This window comes from Ptiloglossa arizonensis, chromosome 2 (genome assembly GCF_051014685.1).
Source record: "Ptiloglossa arizonensis isolate GNS036 chromosome 2, iyPtiAriz1_principal, whole genome shotgun sequence".
Lineage (NCBI taxonomy): Eukaryota > Metazoa > Arthropoda > Insecta > Hymenoptera > Colletidae > Ptiloglossa > Ptiloglossa arizonensis.
The window spans coordinates 12,886,887-12,908,670 of NC_135049.1; the positions used below are offsets into that span (position 1 = coordinate 12,886,887).

General features: G+C 30.0%; 2 protein-coding genes across 7 annotated transcripts; one reads left to right on the forward strand and one right to left on the reverse strand.

Moving 5' to 3' along the window:
• Nucleotides 1-3,667: 3,667 nt before the first annotated feature.
• On the reverse strand, nucleotides 3,668-8,315 carry LOC143154816 (facilitated trehalose transporter Tret1). The gene is made up of 3 exons (XM_076326806.1): nucleotides 8,297-8,315; nucleotides 7,900-7,971; nucleotides 3,668-5,049 (listed from the first exon to the last, which is right to left on the reverse strand). Exons 2-3 carry the CDS (start codon nucleotides 7,949-7,951, stop codon nucleotides 3,668-3,670), a joined length of 1,434 nt encoding a protein of 477 aa, XP_076182921.1. The 5' UTR covers nucleotides 7,952-7,971; nucleotides 8,297-8,315.
• Nucleotides 8,316-11,607: 3,292 nt separating this feature from the next.
• Nucleotides 11,608-21,495, forward strand: Tsp97e (Tetraspanin 97E). Of its 6 annotated transcripts, XR_012991205.1 has the most exons (9): nucleotides 11,624-11,926; nucleotides 12,381-12,548; nucleotides 14,005-14,103; nucleotides 14,172-14,297; nucleotides 14,372-14,500; nucleotides 15,486-15,613; nucleotides 17,978-18,026; nucleotides 20,145-20,800; nucleotides 20,907-21,495. XR_012991205.1 is itself a non-coding variant. In XM_076305157.1 (7 exons), exons 1-7 carry the CDS (start codon nucleotides 11,867-11,869, stop codon nucleotides 18,302-18,304), a joined length of 693 nt encoding a protein of 230 aa, XP_076161272.1. In that variant the 5' UTR covers nucleotides 11,608-11,866; the 3' UTR covers nucleotides 18,305-18,722. The 6 variants fall into 6 exon arrangements, 1 of the variants encoding a protein (XP_076161272.1); XR_012991204.1 differs by lacking the exon at nucleotides 15,486-15,613 and having other exon boundaries at nucleotides 11,608-11,926; XR_012991206.1 differs by lacking the exon at nucleotides 17,978-18,026 and having other exon boundaries at nucleotides 11,623-11,926.
• The last annotated feature ends 289 nt before the right edge of the window (nucleotides 21,496-21,784 follow it).

The following is a 21,784-nucleotide window of genomic DNA, read 5'->3' on the forward strand; positions in this document are numbered from 1 at the left end:
GATCGATGTATCGTTACCGAGAAATAATGAAATCAACGAAATTGCAGATTCCCGCTTTTTGTTAAACATAACACTTATATTTAAATCAGCAGACAATGCCTCTCCTCTAGGTTTGACTATTTGTTCAGGCGGAACTGGAACAGTCAGCGCACTCTATTGTGCTAGGAGAGAGCACCATCCACGACTCGAATCGGTATGACTAGCGATAGTTCGCAAACTTACCACCAGAGGACACTGGCCGCCGCCCGCTTCCGCAAGTGCTCGCACCAGATCCGATCGGTATATGTACGGGGTTTCTCTCACCGATGTCTCAATATTCCGATGTACATGCCGGAGCGAGCTAGTGATGCCACATTGATGAATCCACTAGCAGTGCCGGGAAAAAACGCCGCTCCCCAACCCTTCTGCTACTCTTTTTACGTTCTAAGTGCTTTAAAATGGTAAGTCCGATCAAGGAACACAGAAGGAAATGAAGCAGAGCAACAGCAGCATAAAAGCTACAGTGGAACGTATCGAATGAGTAAGTGGAAACAGGGGAGGTATTAAAAGTAAAAGAAATGTGATTTGCTTTAAATTTTATTTAAACGATGTAAGTTTTATTATCAACAAAAATTGCTAACTTCTACATGGTAGAAATCTGTACAAAAATACAATTACACCCTGCCTAAAAGGGACGCTTAGAGAGTCATGCAATTGCGTGAATGTACATTTGATATTTCAATACAATTGGTACATCCTGCTTCGATTACAAATCGTTAAAATTCGTCGCGATATTATTCATTGATAACAAGATTAAGTTTTTTTCACTTCGCAACTTTGATCGATGCGTTATATATGTATATGTATATGTGTATATATAACGTGGGTATGTATTTACCTACTTATAACTATGTAGTTAGTCATGCTACGGTGCTCACCTAAATCTTTCTTGTATCAGGACCATTAGGGCGCGCAACTCTAAACACCCGCGATCATACGCGGCGCTTGTTGATAACGTTTAATCGTAATCGTGTTATTAATTATTTCTTGCACCCTGCCTGAAAGGGATGGTAGATCTTTCTAATCACCAGACTCGTCGCGAGGAAAGAATGTTCAACCACTAAAGTTTCAATATTCAATCCGCAGACTGCCTAACACTTTAAAAACCACGTATTTTAATATTCACTTACGTCGTTTCACTTTTCTTTTTATTCGAAGCATATTCAATGCGATATAAGAATTTACGAATAATTAAATTTTTTGAATTTTCTTACATCCTTTTTCTCGTTTTCAAAATAATTATCCATTCACATTAGACTAATTCTGACCAGTTAATTAGAATGCGTGGTGATCCACGGATTGAATACGTCATTAAGTGACGTTAAAATCTACAAATTTCTTATAACATTAAAATCAGTTCTACTTTCCTCAGTCTGCGATGTTATTTGACGATGAATAAATATATAGTTTACGATTAATCTAATATCTATCAGTCTCGACGTTTAACCCTGCCTAAAAGGGAAAGAAGGTGGTCATGCGAGTTTGCTCTTTCCGTAATCGGCGTCCTAACTACCGTACACATGCTACCGCATGGTTTCTAAGAATAGTTTCTGAGAAAATTACTTCGGTGAACGTTGAGATGACCAATGAGATTGGTCAAAATATCGATACGCACGTTGCAAAATTTAATCTGTATTCTTTTGCATGTTTTTACGTTACTCTCGTGCAGAACAATTTTTCTACGATTATTTTGAACAAGTGTGGTACTTTTGTGAAGAGTAGTGTAAGTGTAAAAATTTTAAAAATTTTACTTTTTGATAAAAAAATATTCTATTTTCCAATTGCAATATTATGGTATGTATTTTAAGTGTAATGTCATTTATGTACTAGTTTATGACAGTGCAAAATAACACTACACACGTCACGTGTGAATTCTGTCGAAAATACCGTAGGTGCGAGCTCAACTGTTAATGATTTATTTTTGTTTTTTGATTCGTTGTGAGACTTTACTTATTTTCTACTCTTTAGGTTTCAAATTAAAACGTACTAAATTTTCTACAAAATCGACACATTTAAGTTACAAAGAAAAGCAAATTTGCAAATAATTATAAATCGGAAGGATTTTTTCTTTGTCTTGAAAAATTTGCTTCTTAGCACTTACGTTATTTCCCACAATACTTCAAATGCAAAATCTACGTTCACCTCTTTGTCTGAACAAAGAGAAAACGATTACTCTTTTAATCGAGAACTCATTCAAAAGTACCGTGGTTTCACCGAAGCAAATTTCGTTTTATATTCGAATGACAACTTAGAGTAAAAAAAAAAATGTAATAAGTTCACGTTTCGACGTTAAACATGCGAACATTACCGCTTCGATACAAAGATACGGAACATTCTATTCTGTTCGATTATAATAATCCATCGACACGCATATAATCCAAGTTTAATTTCGTTCAACACACGAGATTTCGTTTTTCTGTTAACAAATATTACGGGGACTCAACATTTTGGTCAATTTGACAGCCACCGATTGTTCATTATAATTATGTACATATTTTAGCAAAGTTCTCGAGTTCTTGGATTTTGTAAATTTTTAAATATTGTAAACGGGGCGATATTTTGAACAACTTTTTCATTTGAAGAAGTGGCGGTCAAAGGACGTTTCTATCGACTACAAAAATATTTTTCGAAGCGAATAATGAGAGCGCAAAACTATAAATTTTATCGATCCATTTTCATTAGAAAGTTTTGTGAACGTTTAATATTACTTACACCGGGAGATAAAAAATACCGGGTGTATAATTAGCGATAGTAAAATTCAAAAAAGTATAACCCTACATTAAAAATCAATTACAAATGCAGGATGCCAATTTTCATATCGAAGATTCTATTGTAGATTAACTGTTCGTTCTACTCCTGATTCGAAATCTTAATTTCCATCAACTGAAGAAAAAACTTCTTGCTTTAAAACGTTCAAAAAGCAAAAGTACTTTGGAAAACATTCCTAATAATACATGGAGCATTAAGACATGAAAATTGACACCGGTCCTTTGTATCATGTTTTCCGTATCATGAAATAATGAATTTCACTTTTAACCAACTTTCTACGTTATTTCGTGAAAAGAAAAGCTTCGAAGCTTCAAAAGCTTCGTTTGAATAACCGAAGTAAGTATTCAAATATAATGAAGATATGCGACAATTAAGCTTTCTTTCTTTAAAACATTCTCGTTTTTGATTTGTGTTTCATTCTGTAATGAAGCATTCACGATTTTTCATTCCGACTTCATCGTGTGTTTAAATAGTAACACATTCCATCGATTAAAAAAGAACTATTATTGAAACAAATCAAGACCATAATTGAGTAACTTTCTGGATAAAGGTTTCATCGTAAGAGAAAATGATTTTATGAAAAGTTAATTACGTTTAGAAGATTCTTGTTATTTAGAAAACCAAATTGAAGATAATTAGCCACGTGCAAACAACATAATAGCTGTCCGTTTTGAATTCACTGTACACGATTTCGAAATAATTACCGGTGTAATTTTAACAGGCGGAACATCAGAATGAAAATTTGGGAAAACATATTTAGATAGATCGCGATTAACGATTAATTAAAGACGATTTACCGAACGATCGTACTTGTAGGTCCCTCTTTTAAAAAGCTTTTCAATTTCACAATTTGTCCGATCTAAGTTATCGTACTTACATGGATTTCCCGTTCCTTTTTTATTTTCCTATTGCTTTGCCAACTTTTCTTGAGATGGAGCTCCTCCTGTATTTCCATCAACGATTTGCCTTTGGTTTCCGGTACTATAAAGAAAATAAAGATCATACCAAGAAAGCAGCTAATCGCGAACCAACCAAAGGAGACATAAACTCCGCATGTATCGGAAATCACTTGATACATTTTCGAAACAATAAATGCTAGAAGGGAAGCCCACATATTCGCCATGGACACGGCAGCTCCTTTCACGTTTGTCGAGAAAAGTTCTCCGAGCATCATGTAAGATAATGGATTCAGACCTAACGCAACGAAGATTTCGTACAATATTACAGAGCTATGTAGGATCCAACCGAATTGCGACATGTTCACGAATATTTTATATTTCAAAAGGTAAAACAATGCAGTGATGGTCAAAGTCAATCCGTCAAGTAAAGTTGTAAGCAAGAGCAGAGGTCTCCTTCCCAATCTGTCCACTAAGGCAGCCGCTCCAAGGCCAGCAACAAGCTGAAAGAGGCTTAGAATGATAACCGCATTTCCGGCAGACAAATCTGTGTCGGCTGCTTCGAGAATTTCTTGCGTATACGATTCTATAGCGGCCAATCCACTGAATTGAAGGACCACTTGGAGACCAAAACCGATCATTACTGCTCTTCGGTTGCCGGGCGTCATGAAGAGATCCCAAAAGTGTCCTTTGTCGCTAAGATCGCGGATTACGGTCTTCTGCATTTGATCGATATCCTCTTCCAATTGATCCTCCGTGGCGTATCTTTTGAAAAGCCTCAGGTTGTTCCTAGCCTCGGCTTCGCGATTCTTCATGAGTAAATAATATGGAGACTCTGGCATCCAAGTAAATGATAGAAAGAAGATGATTGGAATTATAAGGCAACTGTAAGCCAGGTATTCGTACGCCACGAACGGACCAATAGCGTGAGAATATAGCTCTCCAAAGGTTACCATCAATTTGATAAATGAACCCAATGATCCTCTGATTTCCTTATCGGCGATCTCGCCGATGTACATAGGACAAGCAACATAGGCCACACCGAGGCCAACTCCACCGATGAATCTCGCGATGTAGAGGATGTAAGGTTTCCAGGCTACGATGATTAAAACCCAGCTAACCGTGAGTGGTACCCCTGCTATCAGAAGACAGACCTTACGACCGACCCAATCTACCAGGAGTGCCGCAATAACGTTGCCAGGTATCGAACCAAGGAGTGCGAATGAAGCGATCCATGAGGCATCATCTGATGATATTACCAGATGAGAGTCTGGTGACTTCATTTTCGGTAATATGGGTGATGTCCAGCCTATGTGAGAGCCCGATGATGCCATAGATAAGGTGGCTATATTTGAAAAAAGAAAAATGTAAAGGTTTCTGAACGACTAAAAATAAATAGGTACTAAAACTTTTATATGTCTCAGCAGCCGAGTCATCAATTTCAATGTATTTTATACGAATTTAAGTAAAGCAGTATTTGTTAAGAATACGCATTAGGAATCATCAATCGAAACGTCGTTTTCGTTTAACCGTTTCAGTGCCACGCGTCTTTGCTATTTCTTCGCTCAAACTTGCCAAGCGCTTTTTCACTAAAATACCAAGCGACGCGATAGCGCTTGTCTTATTCGTCGATTATAAATGCAGAGGAGCGCTGTTTTCGACTCTTATACGGTAAGATATAATGCTTTCACTTCAGTGTCGTTCCGACATCCTTCTGAGCGTAAGCACAGACATCAGCGTGTATAAATAATATAAAAATATTATTTATATATTTTATTGCACATACAAAAGGTATGTACAGTAAAGTTTTGTTTAATTTTTTATGTAATCTACAATATAATTTTATTTTATTTTTATTTGATGCCTCTCAGCAATTCGATGGTTTTTAAATGTAAAACGAGTATTCGAGATTGAAACATAACAGAGCTAATCGAGCATAACAGAGAATTCGAGTTACGACAGTGATGAGAGTGATGTTATTTTTAAAAGAAGGATTAATGTCATTGACGTCTATTTTCTGATATTAATATTCATAATACTGGTGACATTTCGCAATACATTACGATTAGGAAAAATAAATAATTTATTCCAATTAATTCGAAACCAAGGCAATTTATTCCAATTCGTAGTTTCCTATTTTGTCGGGGCCGCAGTACCGTTTATCTAATCGAGATAGATCGATCGAATATTTTAATCTCTTTTTCACTAATTCCCTTTGAGCAATGATAGCTCAGGAAGGAAAAAAATATGCAGAAATATTTTTAAAAACTGATAAGTTCAAGACTGGTAAATTGGTATCCAGTCACTATCTTGGAACTGAAGACATTTGTAGCCGGATCATGGGATATCTCGTTTTCATGCTTTTTCGACTGAATCGATGACTTAAGCAATCAGAGACAAATGTTTTTATTACGTTACCATTCTTATGACAAATGATATACAAAATAACCGAATGTTGAGATTCCAAGGATGTAAATACAATCAGTCAGTATAGTCAGTACATCGGTAGATTTGTGCCGATCGTCTACCGTACCTTATAAAATGTTTTATTGTTGTACATTTTGCTATTTCTAAATTCGTGTTTTATTTGTAAGGAAACAGCTTTTTAAAAATCATTTCAATCTGCTACTTTATAACAAAAATTATTTTATGAAATAGACCCTAATTGTATAGAAGTAGTAAAATGGCGCAGAGATGTAAAGAAAATGAAGGTCAAAGTGAATCGTTGTTTGATGATTTATCGGATGCACTAAACAACACTTGCGACGAAAATGAATTCAGTGATAACAACAACATTTTTGAATTGAGTGATGTGATTAGACTTAGAAGAAGACTGAATAAAAAATATAATGTTTCAAGGGAAAGTGAAGATTCGGAGATGGAGGCTGATGAGCCCATATTTGAAGAATGGACAGAGGAGGATACTTTTCCAAATCTGGAACCTTTTAAAGGAATTTGTGGTACGTCGACATCATTACAAGGAAACTGCAACGTGAAGAATTAACTGTATAATTGGCAATGAATTTTTCCTAATTATTTCTGAAGAAACGAAATATTTTCGCAACGACGAGGTACTTCTATGTGGACATCGTGAAAGAAGGAGTTCGAAGATCCCCGTTTTGTTAATTTCTATACACGCATTGGCAGCGAATGTAACAGTAACTCAAAAACGCCGTGGAAAAGAAAGACAAAAAACAAAACCACATCTTATTAATTTGTATAATAATCTTATGGGTGTTGTGGACGAGTCGGAGAAAGTGTTATATACATATCTACATGAACGTAGTACGCTAAACTACTGGGAAAAAATGACCTCCAACATGTTTTCAAGAATTGTATTAAATATGTATTTGTTGCATAAGGAAACTGTAGGAAAGGAAGCATGTCACGACTCCAATACACATCGAATTTAATGTCTAACATGGGACATGAATGGTTACGAACAAGGGAAGATGAATTCAACATAAAGGGAAAAAGGTGTACGGATTAGAAAAATTACGAGGGCACAATTCGAAAAACAGTGCTATTGGAACGTTTAGATTTGTGTAGCATGCAAAAAAGGTTTGCATGCATCGTGCTTTGACAAGCATTTCTGGACATTTTAATAACACGAGTTAAAACTGATTTTAATAAAATTTGTATCCAAATATTAATATATTAATAACATTTGCATCCAAATGTTAATATTTGAATAACATTTTGATAACATTTGCATGCAAATGTTAGATTGAAATTAAAATTCGTTCTTTTGTCAGCTGTCATTATATTTTTACCTAAAACGGAATGGTAGCCGTAAAGTCGCAGATCGACAAATGTCGAGGGTGTGCCGGTTGTCGGCTTCGCAGCCCGAAACACTGACATTTTTCGAGCGTAATAGAAAAAGCGCAGAATCGCTCCTTGGCACTCAAACGGTTAAATATTTATTCATACACATATTGGTGTAATTCCCGAGTATAAGTATAATTAGAAAAATAGTAAATCTTCGTACAAAAATGTATCGAAAATGTAGAACAAACATTTACAATGAATATTTTCCCGAGTAAGGATATCACACTTCACAATTTCGGAACGTTACACAATTGTGGAAAGTTGATTCGAAGGACAATCAGCTTACAATTTCGTTTCCATTTCAAAGTTTAGTTTTTGTGAAAGCACCGAGAATTTTTTCTTTGACGAATATTCTTTCTGAAATTACCTGTAATCGCTGCTAAATATTGTGGCCAACGTTTTAAGCGGGATTCGTCCATATTTGTTATTTCTTCTTTCACTAGATTAAAATAATTTCAAAAATATTTGTATCAACGCGAAATTGTTCTGTAAGTTACAATTACATTCGGTTACATTTTGCGAAATAGTAGCACTTGTACAGCTGTCAATTACGCGATCATGTTACGTTAACTGAGTATTTTAAATTTCCCGTAAAGAAGAGTCATTTATACTCGAGATACTGAGAATAGAGAGATTAAAAGGAAATTCTACTTGAGATCTTTTCAAACTACACTCACGATACTGAAATCAAAGCAATTATAAGGTCTAAGGAAAATTTTTATTAAACCCTGATTAAGTGCAACTTTAGTTTATACGATGCTTACAGAGATAGCAATGGAACGTGACGATGCCACCAGAAAGGAAAACGGGTCTCTCCGCTGATGATCTTCGTGCTTCTTTTTAACACATTATAGATCGAATGGGAGTATAACCACGGTGTACTACATTTTATATGTCAGTTTATCAGCGAGTCTGTTATCACAATCAAATTTCAAGTAATCCCCACTTCGGTACTAATACAAATTTTTGATATTTCTGGAACATGAAAAGCATAAGAAAAAACCGAAGAGGGAAGAAAATAAAGAAGTGAGAGAGAAAAAAGATCCTAAAAATAAAATTCTACACTCTGCAGTTATCTTTTCCGTGTGGAATTAAACAATATTATAGAATAAGTACGGAAAGATAACTAATTTCAATAGATTGAAATATTCTGATTAATTTTAAATTCTTCCATTTTATTAGTATTACTATAGCTTTCGTACAACTTAAGCGCAAAATATTTAATTTTAGAAATTGAACGTACATTCGTTTTCCTTTTCCACTTTTTCGAATATCGAATACAAAAAATATTATAACTAAGTATAATTTGGAACCCCCTTGAATACGATATAATTATTTTTCAAAACAATATACGGAATAAATTATTTAAATGGTAACTCCTACGTACCTTCTATGTATAGAAGAAAGGACATCGATAAACTAAAAATCTCGAAGCCCTCCTTGGCGAAAATTTCATTCCCACACTTCAATGTGTAAGGAAGTTATTTTGATGTTTCCATTTAAGTGGTCGAGAAATTAAATTTTCTTTAATTAAGTAAATAATCGAATACATTGAAATTTAATAAGCAATTCACAAACGTATTTCAATTCTATATTCAGATGTAATTATGAACGAATTGAGCGATGAATATCCATTCCGTAAATCTATTTTAACTTTTATTACTAAGGAACAAAGATATCGATGAAACTTTACAAAAACACAAAAAACATGCATTGTAATATCTACCATACTTACATATTGATTCTCACGCACGGTATTTCAACAGTATGAAATTTCAATAATACTGCTGCACGAAAGATGTGCAAGTACTTATGCGTATAAAGATAAGGTAAAGACAGATCGTTACAGAGAAGTTTAAGAACACAATTCCCATAGACAACAGATATTATCATTGACACTTTCGTATAAATTACTGTAATTATAAATCACGGAATTCGTATGTTAAATGAATAAAACAATGAAAGAAATAACATGAGATTTAGACGTACGTATGTGTTCATTAATATTTGAATATCGTTGAATAATTTCGAGAAAGAAAAATGGAATAAGTTTATTGTTTACTATTTCATCACACCATACTCTACTGGCCATTCTTAAATGTTTACCACGAAAGCAATTAATATAAGCGAGGTTTATGTATTAGACTCAAGTTCTTCGAGCAGTATTAGAATTACAATAAGATAGACAATCAAGGTTACAGAAGTAAAATTTTAAAAAGAATCCGATAACAGAATTAGTGTTTATGAACCAGTTGCAGTATTACGAATCACGTGAAGCACGAAAATATTCGCACTGTGTAAAGTAGACGGTAGAAACAACTGTCTGTTACATTAAATGCAAACATTAAGTCAATTCTTTGATTAGATATCATTTAATCAACATCTAACAATATTATGCAGAACAGCGGAAATACATTATTCCAGGAAATTTGAAAGTAGCATAAGAAAAGTTATACAATTCAGTAAGGCATCTATTATTTACCATAACTCAAGAAATAAAAAAAGTTCAAATATTGTTCGAAGAAATTGTCCAAAAGAATTTGCTTGTCGAGAACAACTATTTCGATGGAATACTTTCTTTTTATGTTTGTAACATTCGTTCTGAACTGTGTCAAAGAATTCAGGAAAGAGTAGTTATGCAAAATGAATTTCTCAGAAAAATCACGAAAATCAGAAATTCAAATTAGAGAAAACAATTCAAATGCACAAAAAGTATACAAGCAGAAGTAATATTTAGTGAGTGTTTCGGTGCAAAAATAAGATCAACATTTTCTACGGTAGACTTATATCTATGCAAGGAAAACAAAACAATAGAATCTTCAAAGTTGTAATTGTATGTCCAAATATTGTTATCTATCGTATATGCACATTTAGTTACTCCGAACATATTTTACTAGTCAATTACATTATATACACATTTCGCGTACATTTATTCAAAGAATGTCAAGTCAATATCGGAGTAAAATATGACTGTTAAATTCACAAATATTAAAGAGTTTCCGTTCGTTTCTTTTTTTTTTCATAAATAAAGCGACACATCCTACATGAATTCTTCCGTACATAACATTTAACATAGAACTAAATAATATTGCACGATTTCAATTTAACTTCGTAACATGTATAGAAGTTGTCGTGTTGTTATCAACGTGAAAATAGAATTATCTATTTTCTACATATCTAACGACTTTTATGTTTAATTTTTAATAAATATAAAACACTATTATCATATTAATAAAACTTCTCTAAGAAAGAAACGGCAGAAGAGATGTTTAATTGAAGTCGATACTTTACCACATTAAATAATTGCAAATTTTGTGATGCGGAATTGCTGATTGCAAAAGAAGTTCAATTAACATGTGTATTGGAAATGTGTGTGATGTTTGTAACATATGACATTGAGTGGTGAGAATTTAAGTGATATCCAAATATTTTTATAAATTTTATACCTTACGGCGGAAGAAACACGCCTAATATGTTATCTTGTTTGATCTTGTACTCCATGTGGAGACTATTTAATCTTGAATCTTGTTATCGCGATGTATTTATGATGGTTATATTTTTTTTTATCGCGGAAACTAAGCATTCTTTGAAAGAACGAAGAACATGCTACATTAAATCTTAGTTCGGATTATTTTAAAAAATTGAGTATCGTATCATTTTCAATCGGATTATATCAGTTAATATTGTCACTTGCCACTTGTATTATATTATCACGATTACATTTTTCAATCTAAAAATAAGTATACCTACAATAATCATTGTAGTAATGTTGAAAACATATTTTATTACTAAATTACAATCAAAGCGATTATTTATTAAATTATGTTTAATTATTTATCATTATCGGTAATCACAATCTCACCAACATTTATCCAATTTATATGTTCTGAATTACCTATTATTTAAATTTTTGTAGAAATAAATTTTGTAGACCATCATTACAATTGCTTATAAATGACTAAAATTCGATTCCATAAAATTAAAAACAAGGTCAAAAAAGGTAATTTTGAATAATTAATTTCTACAACTTAACATAAATAGTAATATGTTCGCATAATAAATTGTGTATACAATTTCTGAGATTTGTTTTTCGCGCCCGGTGCTGAATCTCGGAAGATCGAACTCGTTTGAATGCACCAAGCAGCACCGAGGTGCGCAGTACGAGCAGTTACAAATTGTCTGCCATCAGCGTTGATCGGTTGACGCACATGCGTTCCTCTTGTTAATTCGTTATATTAACAATAAAGTGCACGATATTACAAAATACTGTGATTCAATTAATAGACGAATTTTTGAGGATAACGCACTGAAGAGAGCTAAGCCTATATACGAAGATGTGTGGCGGCTTTACTTGCTCGAAAAACGCATTAACGGCGCTAAACATCCTTTATATTGTAAGCAAAACTTCCCGATACACTCCGAACAGAAATTTGTGAGATTGTACTTTCTAAGATCATATTTTCCGAATAAAGTTTATTTACTATATACAATTTGTAGTACATACAAAACAATTAAAGTACTTATTCAATTTTATTACTATTTTTCATTATTAAAGAATCATTTACCTTGTACTCGTTAAGTAAATATAAACTAATACATTTTAGGGAATAGAATTTTGTATGTATTCAAATATTATGGTATATATAGTATTATCGTAAATGATCATAGTCAATTAGTTTAATTATTTAATTAAACTAATTATTTAAAAGGTTGTTTTATGTTAATATTTAACAATTTCAGCATTTAAGTACAATATTTTAGTGTGTTTAAAAAGCACAATTGAAAGCTACAAATAGTGTGTTTTTGAACAATGGACAATAATACAAAGACATCTTTTTAACATTATAGGTTGTTGCATTTATTCTAATAGGTGTTGCTGTTTATGGAAGAGCTTCTGCATTAGTTACAAATCTTCCTATAATTGGAGGCATTTTAGCTTGTGGTGTGATTCTAATTTTAATTTCAATACTTGGTCTCATTGGTGCTGTTAAACATCATCAGGTTTTATTATTCTTTGTATCCTTTTAAAAATTTATATCAATGTAAAATCATTTTCTATTTTAATGGTACTTGAAAAACTATTATTAATTTAAACATTGTTTAATTTTTTATTATAATTATATATGATATGATAATGTATAAAAATAAACTTTGTACATGTATACTATTTATCAAGGAAAGTAAAAAAGGATGTTAATGAACAAATGTCAACAGTTTTTGAGCTATCAAATAAAAATACTTTAGCTAATTTATGACAAAGAACAAATATTCTCTGTATCTTCTGCTTAGTTTAGTACAATATTTGGTATGTATCCTTGTGCAGATTCATAAATGTTCAAAGATAACAATTATATATCAAATATACAGGATTTAACACAACATATTTGATGAACTAGGTGATCATGTAGATAAATTCCACACAAAATTCTATATTACAATATACCTCTTAAAAATGTGTTTATAATAAAAACTTGTTATATAATATAACAAACATGTAGTTTGTTATATTATGAGTTATTTTAAATTTTAACATGTTAAATGCCATGCAAGTTTTTTGTATTTTAAGAGATGTTCCCAATATTTGTTCGAACCACAGTGTACAAAATTGAAATACTCAATAATTTGCAGATATACTTGTTATTTTATAATATTACTATTTAAACTATTTAAAAGTTCCAAGTATTAGAGTTCATGTCTTGTAAGTGCTTTAAAGGATTGTTATATCTTTAAATCTAACCCAGGGACACACCAGGATGTTGTTCTAATTCATTACATTGTTCTAATATGTGTTATTGTGATTAATCAAAGGTCAGTTCATTATTTTACTTTTGTATAGATTATTTGAATAATGATTAATGTCAATCTGTATTTAAATCTATGTTTATATAAATAGAAACTATATTTTATTTGAGAGACCAATAGTGTTTCTTAAAATTTAGGCATTAATATTTAAAATATCCTGTACACAAAGTAAATATCTGTCAATTTGGGATTTTATATACATATAACATTATTTTATTCTAGTCAAATTTTATCATTTTCATCATCAATTTTTAGATATGACATTCAAATGTAAATAATGCTATACAGAAATACAGTATGTATTTGAAAAGATGTTTTTTTTTTTTGAAGAAATTTTTCGTCCAAATGATCTAGTATTGTAAAAGTATTGAGTTAAAAATATACATTATAAAAAGCTGAAGTGCCTTGAGATGGCACATTTAATGGGATTCATTTGTAAGCTAGTAATTTAATTTTTGTAAAATATTTTTATGAGTACACTTATAAGAAAATCGATTGGTTCTAATGACATAGATATTTTAATAAATTTAAAAACCTACATGAAACAACACCATCAAGTTTCAAAACCATGTAAATATACTAAAACATTTTAATTTACACACACACAATTTTTATCAATAGTTTAAAAATATTATATATTTTAATATAATCCTTAATACTATTTGTATAGTATATGCTTATTTTGTTTCTGTTATTCCTGATTCAATTCAGTATTGCTTGTGCTTGTCTTGCTGTTAATGCTAAACAACAAGAACAATTAGCAGAACAGGTAATATTATTATCTTCAAATGTGTATTTCCCATCTACAATGAAAAATATCTTTATTCTCATTTATAGGGTTGGAGACGTGTTGAAGATGATTTGAAAGCAACGGTACAGACTACTTTTACTTGTTGTGGATTTAATAATACTGTAAACACAATTCTAGATGATAAAGATCCGCTGTCTTGTAAAGATGTAAATGTATGTATATTTATTTTAAATCATATATACATATTACAAATAATAGTTTCTGCAATTTCTTTTCACTTTTTCAGAAAATTTGTTGCCCTTACTCTACAGACAATGATTGCATGTGCCTATCATGTATGGAAAAATTAGAATCTACAATTGATTATGCATTTAAATTATGTGGCAGCATTGGATTGTTCTTTAGTTTCACAGAGGTAAAATTTGTTGAATAATTTTTTATTTTTTATGATATTTCTTAAATCATAGATAGAATGGACCATCTAAATGAGAACCATCTGCTGTTATTTATGGATATAAAACATATCTCTTTACTACATGAAAATTATATTCTGCATTTCACAAAATTCAGAATGTTTACAAGTAATGGATATATGGATTAATCATAAAACATAAGAAAGGGAGAGAGAAAACAAATACTTATGGTTACTACATAATTTACTTACCGCGCTATACGAGGTTTGTCGCAATTCATTTACTGTGTTATACAAGAATCTAATATAACAAATCTAATATTAAATTGGTTAAAAAAATAAATATGATGGGAGACAAATTTTTCTAAAAGCATTTTTCTTGAAATTTCAAGATCATTAATATTTTTTTACAGTGTCGTACATTTTGTTTGAATAGACTGATGTTTTTTTGTTTCACAACATATAAAAGTATTAGAGAAAGATATTCGGAAAATAAGTACTTCATGAAATATTTCAAATAAAAAATAAAGGAAAATGGTTCACAAAATGTTTGTTATATAATAACTAAACAATTGAACACCCTGAATAAAGCATAGCCTTATTTAAAAATATTTCATGACATGCATTTTTTAAACATCTTTCCCAAATATCTTTATACACAAAAGAACGAGGAGAATTAATTTATTTACATAAAATATATATGGTTCTATTAAGGGAAACATCATTTTGAGTAAATTTATTTTCATATTATTGTTTATTTCTTGAACAATTTTACTTTATTGTGAAGAGTTTTCTCATAAATATCCATAAGTAACAGACATATTTAATTATTTCTATTTAAATAGTCCAGTCTGTGCATTCATGTTAAAAGCGCAGTCAAAAATTTGATATGCTGCTTAAAAAATACATTATATTTGTGAAGTGTTTTTTTACATTGTTGGAACGAAAAGTGTTATTTAGCTGATCTTAACTTGTGTACTCGTTACAGTTCATTGGTGTTTGGTTGACCGTGCGATACAGGAATCAGAAAGATCCACGAGCTAATCCTAGTGCTTTCCTCTAGTCTAACACCTTCATTATGTCCTCTGTCACCTCATATGATCCTCCTAATAGATGGTGGGTGGTTTCATATTGTGATCTTCTATTTTATACATTATCATATTTAAATTTAAGAACACACTTTTTATGTCTTTCATACATATTTTATGTATAGCATACAACAGTTACAGACTATATAACTGTTGACTATAAGGAGAAGTCATAGCAGTGTAGTTGCTGATTTCAAACATGAATTTTGTAGTAAATTTTTAACAAAAATAAGGAAACATATTTTCAAGCATTTGTACTAATACATAGTATTTATAAATAAATTTTGTGTATTACAGTTTTGATAAATGGAAGTCACTTCTTAATTGTGTCATTTCATGATATTTTGGACTATGCACACTTTAGAATAACAAGCTGGACTTGGCTGAAATTTGAATCTATTGTAGACTTTAAGAATATATAAACAGTTTTCTATAAACTAAAAATTTCAAAAATTCTGTTTGAAAAAATAACGCTAAATTTTATTCCATAAATTGTAAATTATAATAATCTGTTGAACTGACATCAGATGAAAAACTATGGATCTTATAGTGAAAATAAAAAATAACCAACTAAATAATTATTTCAAGTTTAAACAAATATTTAATGTTTCCTCGTTTTAAATGAATGTCATTAGCTGGATAAAATTTCAAAATTTAAAAAAATTTTAAATACAATATTGAACGAACATATAATAGTGATCTTCTTTAAACAGTTTTAAAAAAAGTTACTATACCTGCCATTGCTATATAGGATCTTTGAAGAAATTTTATAGATTTTAAGATCATATAGACCATATTATAGAACACTCCTCAAATTGAATAAGATATCAAAGTAGGTTGCACCAGCAAATATCAATGTTAGAGTTAAAAACTATTTTCAGTTTCGGTAACGTAAATAGCTTGTTTCAGTAATTCATATGCTTTTTGATACATTGATAAAATGAGGCAAATCAATTGTATGACAATTTTCTAGATATTTTAAACAAATTATAATAATTAATATTTATAATCATTATCTTCAGACAAAATCTAGGTTCCCCTACTGCAGTTTTTTACATTACTATTAATTAACTTGTATTATTTTCAAACATTTATTTATTCTCTTGTGCTTGCTTCTCTATGTTTTGACAACAACTGCAAAGTGATGGAAATACACAGATAGATTCTTTCTTTCATATTCTTCTCTCTTCTTACAAGAGTTCCACCATTACTTTATTTTTAATAAAGCTTTCCAACAATTTTTAAATTGAGATCCAATGAGTGAAGAGACTATAAAACCATAAATCAAGAAACTTTGTTTGACAAAGTGAGGCAGATCATTTTACAGATATATTTGTATAAATGTTTGACTTTATAAATCATATGGAACATTTCTTAAAAGTGCAAAAAGAGTGTACTTTTAACAAAACTGCAGTAAATTTAACGATTCATCAAAAAGCATGGTCCAATGGACCTGATTATCAATGTAGCAATACTAAACAATTATCAACCAGCAATATTGACATAGTACAATCCATTATAATCTAATCAGTCCATTAGAACATGTATACATATTAATACACTATTGTAAGAAATTATCCTTCACAATATTAAGTTATTTCTATGCAATAACAATCCTGATATATCAAAATCACATTAGTATTAAAAACAGTTATCATTGTATTTTTTAATTTATATGCTCTATTGAAAAATGCTTAAAATAAGTTTTATTCTTAGACAAATTACCAAAAATGCAAACATTTAATGTCTAATTCTGTTCCAAAAAATTAAGGGTGGCATGCTTAGCCTCCCTGAGGAGTGCAATAGCAGTATTAAATGTTGTATAGAAGCGTCTAAAGAATCCTAATATGAATTTTAATACAGTTCCGAATAGTTTTTGAATAAACATGTAACATTTTACCCCAATAACTTTAGGTATAATCCTTCTAATTGTCAAGTTTTTTCTTACAAAACAGAGCAGAACATAATTCTTATAATAATTTGTCCTACTATAAACTAAAATTGTTTCAGTGATGTAATCTCTTTGTAAGTAACAATTATTAATAAAACAGATGATATAAAGTAAACGAATTTCAAATCAAAAGTATTCATACTAGAAATTTGAATGAACAAACCACAAATTAGAAATCAATATATGACCCATTTTGTTGATTCATTCTGAGTACATTGCTATATTATTTCTTTCTTCAGATAATCAAGGTGTACCTTTATATTATTAAATCTTCAATGTCAAATGTTAATAATTTGCATTGGTACAAATGCAAACATGAAGTTGAAATCAATGACTTTGCCACTGTGAAATCTCTTTATCAATATTATAATTCACTAGTTTTAATCAATGTTAAAAGTAATATCAATTCAGTGTAAATTGTACATGTTTATATTTTTTCAGGTGATTGCAGCTTTCTTAGCAAGACGTTACAGAAATCAATTAAATCCACGTAAAAAATTTGTTTTCATTTGACACGATTGTTCCCATTAAATGTTTCATACAGTTTAAATATACAAACTATTATTTATGTTTTTTTTTCTAACAGAAACATCAGATTCTATTATGATTAAGTAAATAGGAGATCAACTCGATTTTAATTATTTAGGTATCATATTTTAAAATTATTTTTTATTTGGAAGTCAAAGATCTAATTTTTATTTCACAGAACATCACTTTGCATATAATACAATTTCCAAGAAACTGTGTGTTCTTCACTGCAGTTTATAATGCTCAACAGGAAAAATAATACGTTTGGAAAGTGGACAGTCGTAGATTTTAACAGGGATTAAACAAACGACAGTTGAAATGTGTGCTCTAGTCATCCATTTAGAACAATTATATTAAGCCTCAATGCGCCTTGTAGTATAATATTTAGGTACATTCGTGGGAACGCGTTTTTACAGAATTTAATTTATTTATAACAAATGTTTTATGAATCTGATCTATTGTTTACCATCATTAGCAATTTCTCTAATAAAAAGTCTACTTTTTAAAAACTGTGCGCGTGTCAATTTTTATGTAGTATACAATTTTTATATTACGTGACTTATTAAGTTCGAAATTTGTGGGTATTGTGACTTCCTAATTATGTATTTATGTTTTAAAATATTTGAGACATTTTTCAAAAATATTCAATTCTATATGAACTAAAGATAGGTATTGGTACTGTTACTGAATTTTATTAAAGAAATTTGAATGATATTATTTTAAATTAAAAGAATAATTTTATTATGAATTAGAAAATTGTAGTATCGTGCTAATGAATCAAACATATTAATCCTCTAATGAAAATTAAAATGTGACACGATATTTAAAATATTTCAATTAGAAATCTTTCATCATGATATATTAGCATAGTACTGCCATATATATAATAATAATACTATAATCATTACATCATTAAATTTTAAATTTATAATTTATTTTTTACAGTTTTTATACTTCTTTTTCTTACTACAAAAGGTATCAAATTGTATTATCAGAAATTTTATCTTTTGTAATGTCTTTACAAAAATATGATAATAGAGTATTTTGAGTCATTCTGTTATATAATGTTGTATAATAAGTTGTAGTAATATAATTATTACAATAATTATATTTCCAATAATAATGTATTGATTATTGAAATCATTTAATTTAACTTTATGATCGATTTCAATTTTATGTCAACAAATTATAAGTATACATCACGCTTGGAACATGTACACATATGTATTATAAAATAAGCATTTTAATAGAATATGCGCTTAATTAAGCATGCTAACATCGCACGTTAGTGTTATATTTGTTTTATAAGAATACATATGTTTTTGACTTAATTGAAAACACAAAGCTATGATATTTCACTTGACATTAAAGTTGTTGTTCATACATGAATTTTTCCATACATACTAATGACAAAACAGCAGTAGTATCTAATGTTAACACAAAACTTAAACACAACAAATTATATTAGAAAAGGTACTTTGTATTTTATTGTATATCTAATTTGAAGAATTTGTGAATTATAAAGAATATATTAACCCTTTACTAGTTGAGCTATCGAAATTTGTGAAAAATTTTGTTTAAAAAATGTATTATAACAAATTAAACTTAAAAACTTCTAAAACAAATTCGAGTTTTAATTATATTGATTTCTTAAATTAACATTATATTTAGAATAATAAATGGAATGTTGATTAATAAATTTCTAAACAAAACTTCATTGTTTCTTAGAAAAAAATGCATTACGAGAGTAAAAATTATAAAATTATTCTTTTTTTCACAAAATATTGAATTCATTTCAAGTTCCTTCAGTTGAATTATATACATATTCTTATTATACATATTATACATATTGAAATTAATTTCAAGATCATGTAATTAGTATTTGAAGTATGGTTTACAAAGACTTTGGATTTATGTGTTTGATGTTAGTTATCAATTTGTATACCATACTATAAATATTAATTCAATTATCTTGAAATCAGATGACCGGAGTGATACATTATTCAACCTGTACTTTTATGGTTTATTATGTTAAGTCCTTTTTAAGCAGCACAAAATAATTTTAAAATTTTTGTTACAGAAATTAATTTTCTAGTAGAAACAGAAAATTTTTTGTTCAATCATCAGAAATGACTAAACTACTGCGATGACATATGCAAGGTGTTACCGAACGGATGATAATATCGAGCAAGGGGTAATTCTACATACGAAAATGAGTGGAAAATGTAGAGTAATATTTTTCTGCTTGAAGCTTCATTTATGAGAAAATCAAATTTGAAATAATATGTGTAGATAATACATTTATTATTATTGGATAATACTTAGTTATTGCTGTTATAGTCCCACTATAAGTTCTTAACGCTTTCACCATGTTAATATATTCATATATTAACATTATATATATTCAATGTCTCACTATAACGAGATATTGTTATAATTCGACCGATACAAACACACTAACAATAAGAGTAGTCGGTAGTCATATTTAAGACAGAATGTAAATATTACAAAGGACAACAAATATGAAAGTATAAACGAAAATGATTGTGCTACGTGCGGGCTTGAAATAATTTTCAAATTCGATTTTCTTGTATACAAAGCCTCAAACCGAAAAATATTGTTTCTTTCTTTTTTCGACTTATTTTTACACGTAAAACCACCCCCTGTCCGATGGTACTAGTCATCCGGTAATATCATGCCTCTCAAGTTATCTTAAGTTCAAGATTGAGAAAAAAGGTGAGAAATTTGATTGCTACTATTTCTCCGATTTATTTGAGATACAGTAAAAGTGGTTCAGAAACAGTAATAATAAATAAAATATATTTATATGTCCTTCTTCCAGAATCTAGAACTTCTCACACTTGAAACATACTGGTTGCGGAGTCTATATATTAAAATCTTCATAGGCTCAGGGCAGAGTGTCGATGTAAACTTGTGCCAACATTTGACAGTACCACGGTATCTATAAAAGACGATAACTGACGAGAGGCTCGAACCGTGACTCTTGATTCTCTTAATTCAAAATGCAAAATAAACCGTTAAGATCTCGATAATTCGTAATGAAAGCGATTCTACGAAAATACTTTTTGATCATTGAAAAACCTAATACAACGTAAGCGCATTTCGTTTGCTCGCTCCTAACACTATAGCGACAACTACTGCAGCGGAGACTTTTGTATTTGTAACGTCTGTAAGCTAAAAACGAGATTCACACGAAATTATTACTAGAGTGTTTAGGCAATGGTACTGCTTCGAGTTTACTGGCAAAATAGTCACCCTGTATGTTATAAATACATAGATGAGATTTCATATCATGATAAAATTCACAATACAGGATAGTTTCGTTATAAATTGTACCCTGCAAATTTGGCGTATTACTTTGACTTCGATTATAATATTATATTTTATTAAAGAAGACAATGTAAATTGTTTTTCTTACTCTGATACTTTAAATGAACGAAATTCACTCCGATTAAAAATCTCTATTACTGATTCTTTCACTCTGCACGTATAAGAGTGAATATAAACATTATACTATTATGCAAATGTTGATAATCTAAATTATATTATTAATTATTATTCCATTATATCATTCAAATTGCTTCATAAATAAAATAAATGAAGCTTAATTTTAATAGTAATTAAAAACATTACTAATTAAAGTTACAGTAACATCGAGGATCCCCACATTTAGGTGTTAAGCGGTCACATTGCATAGTG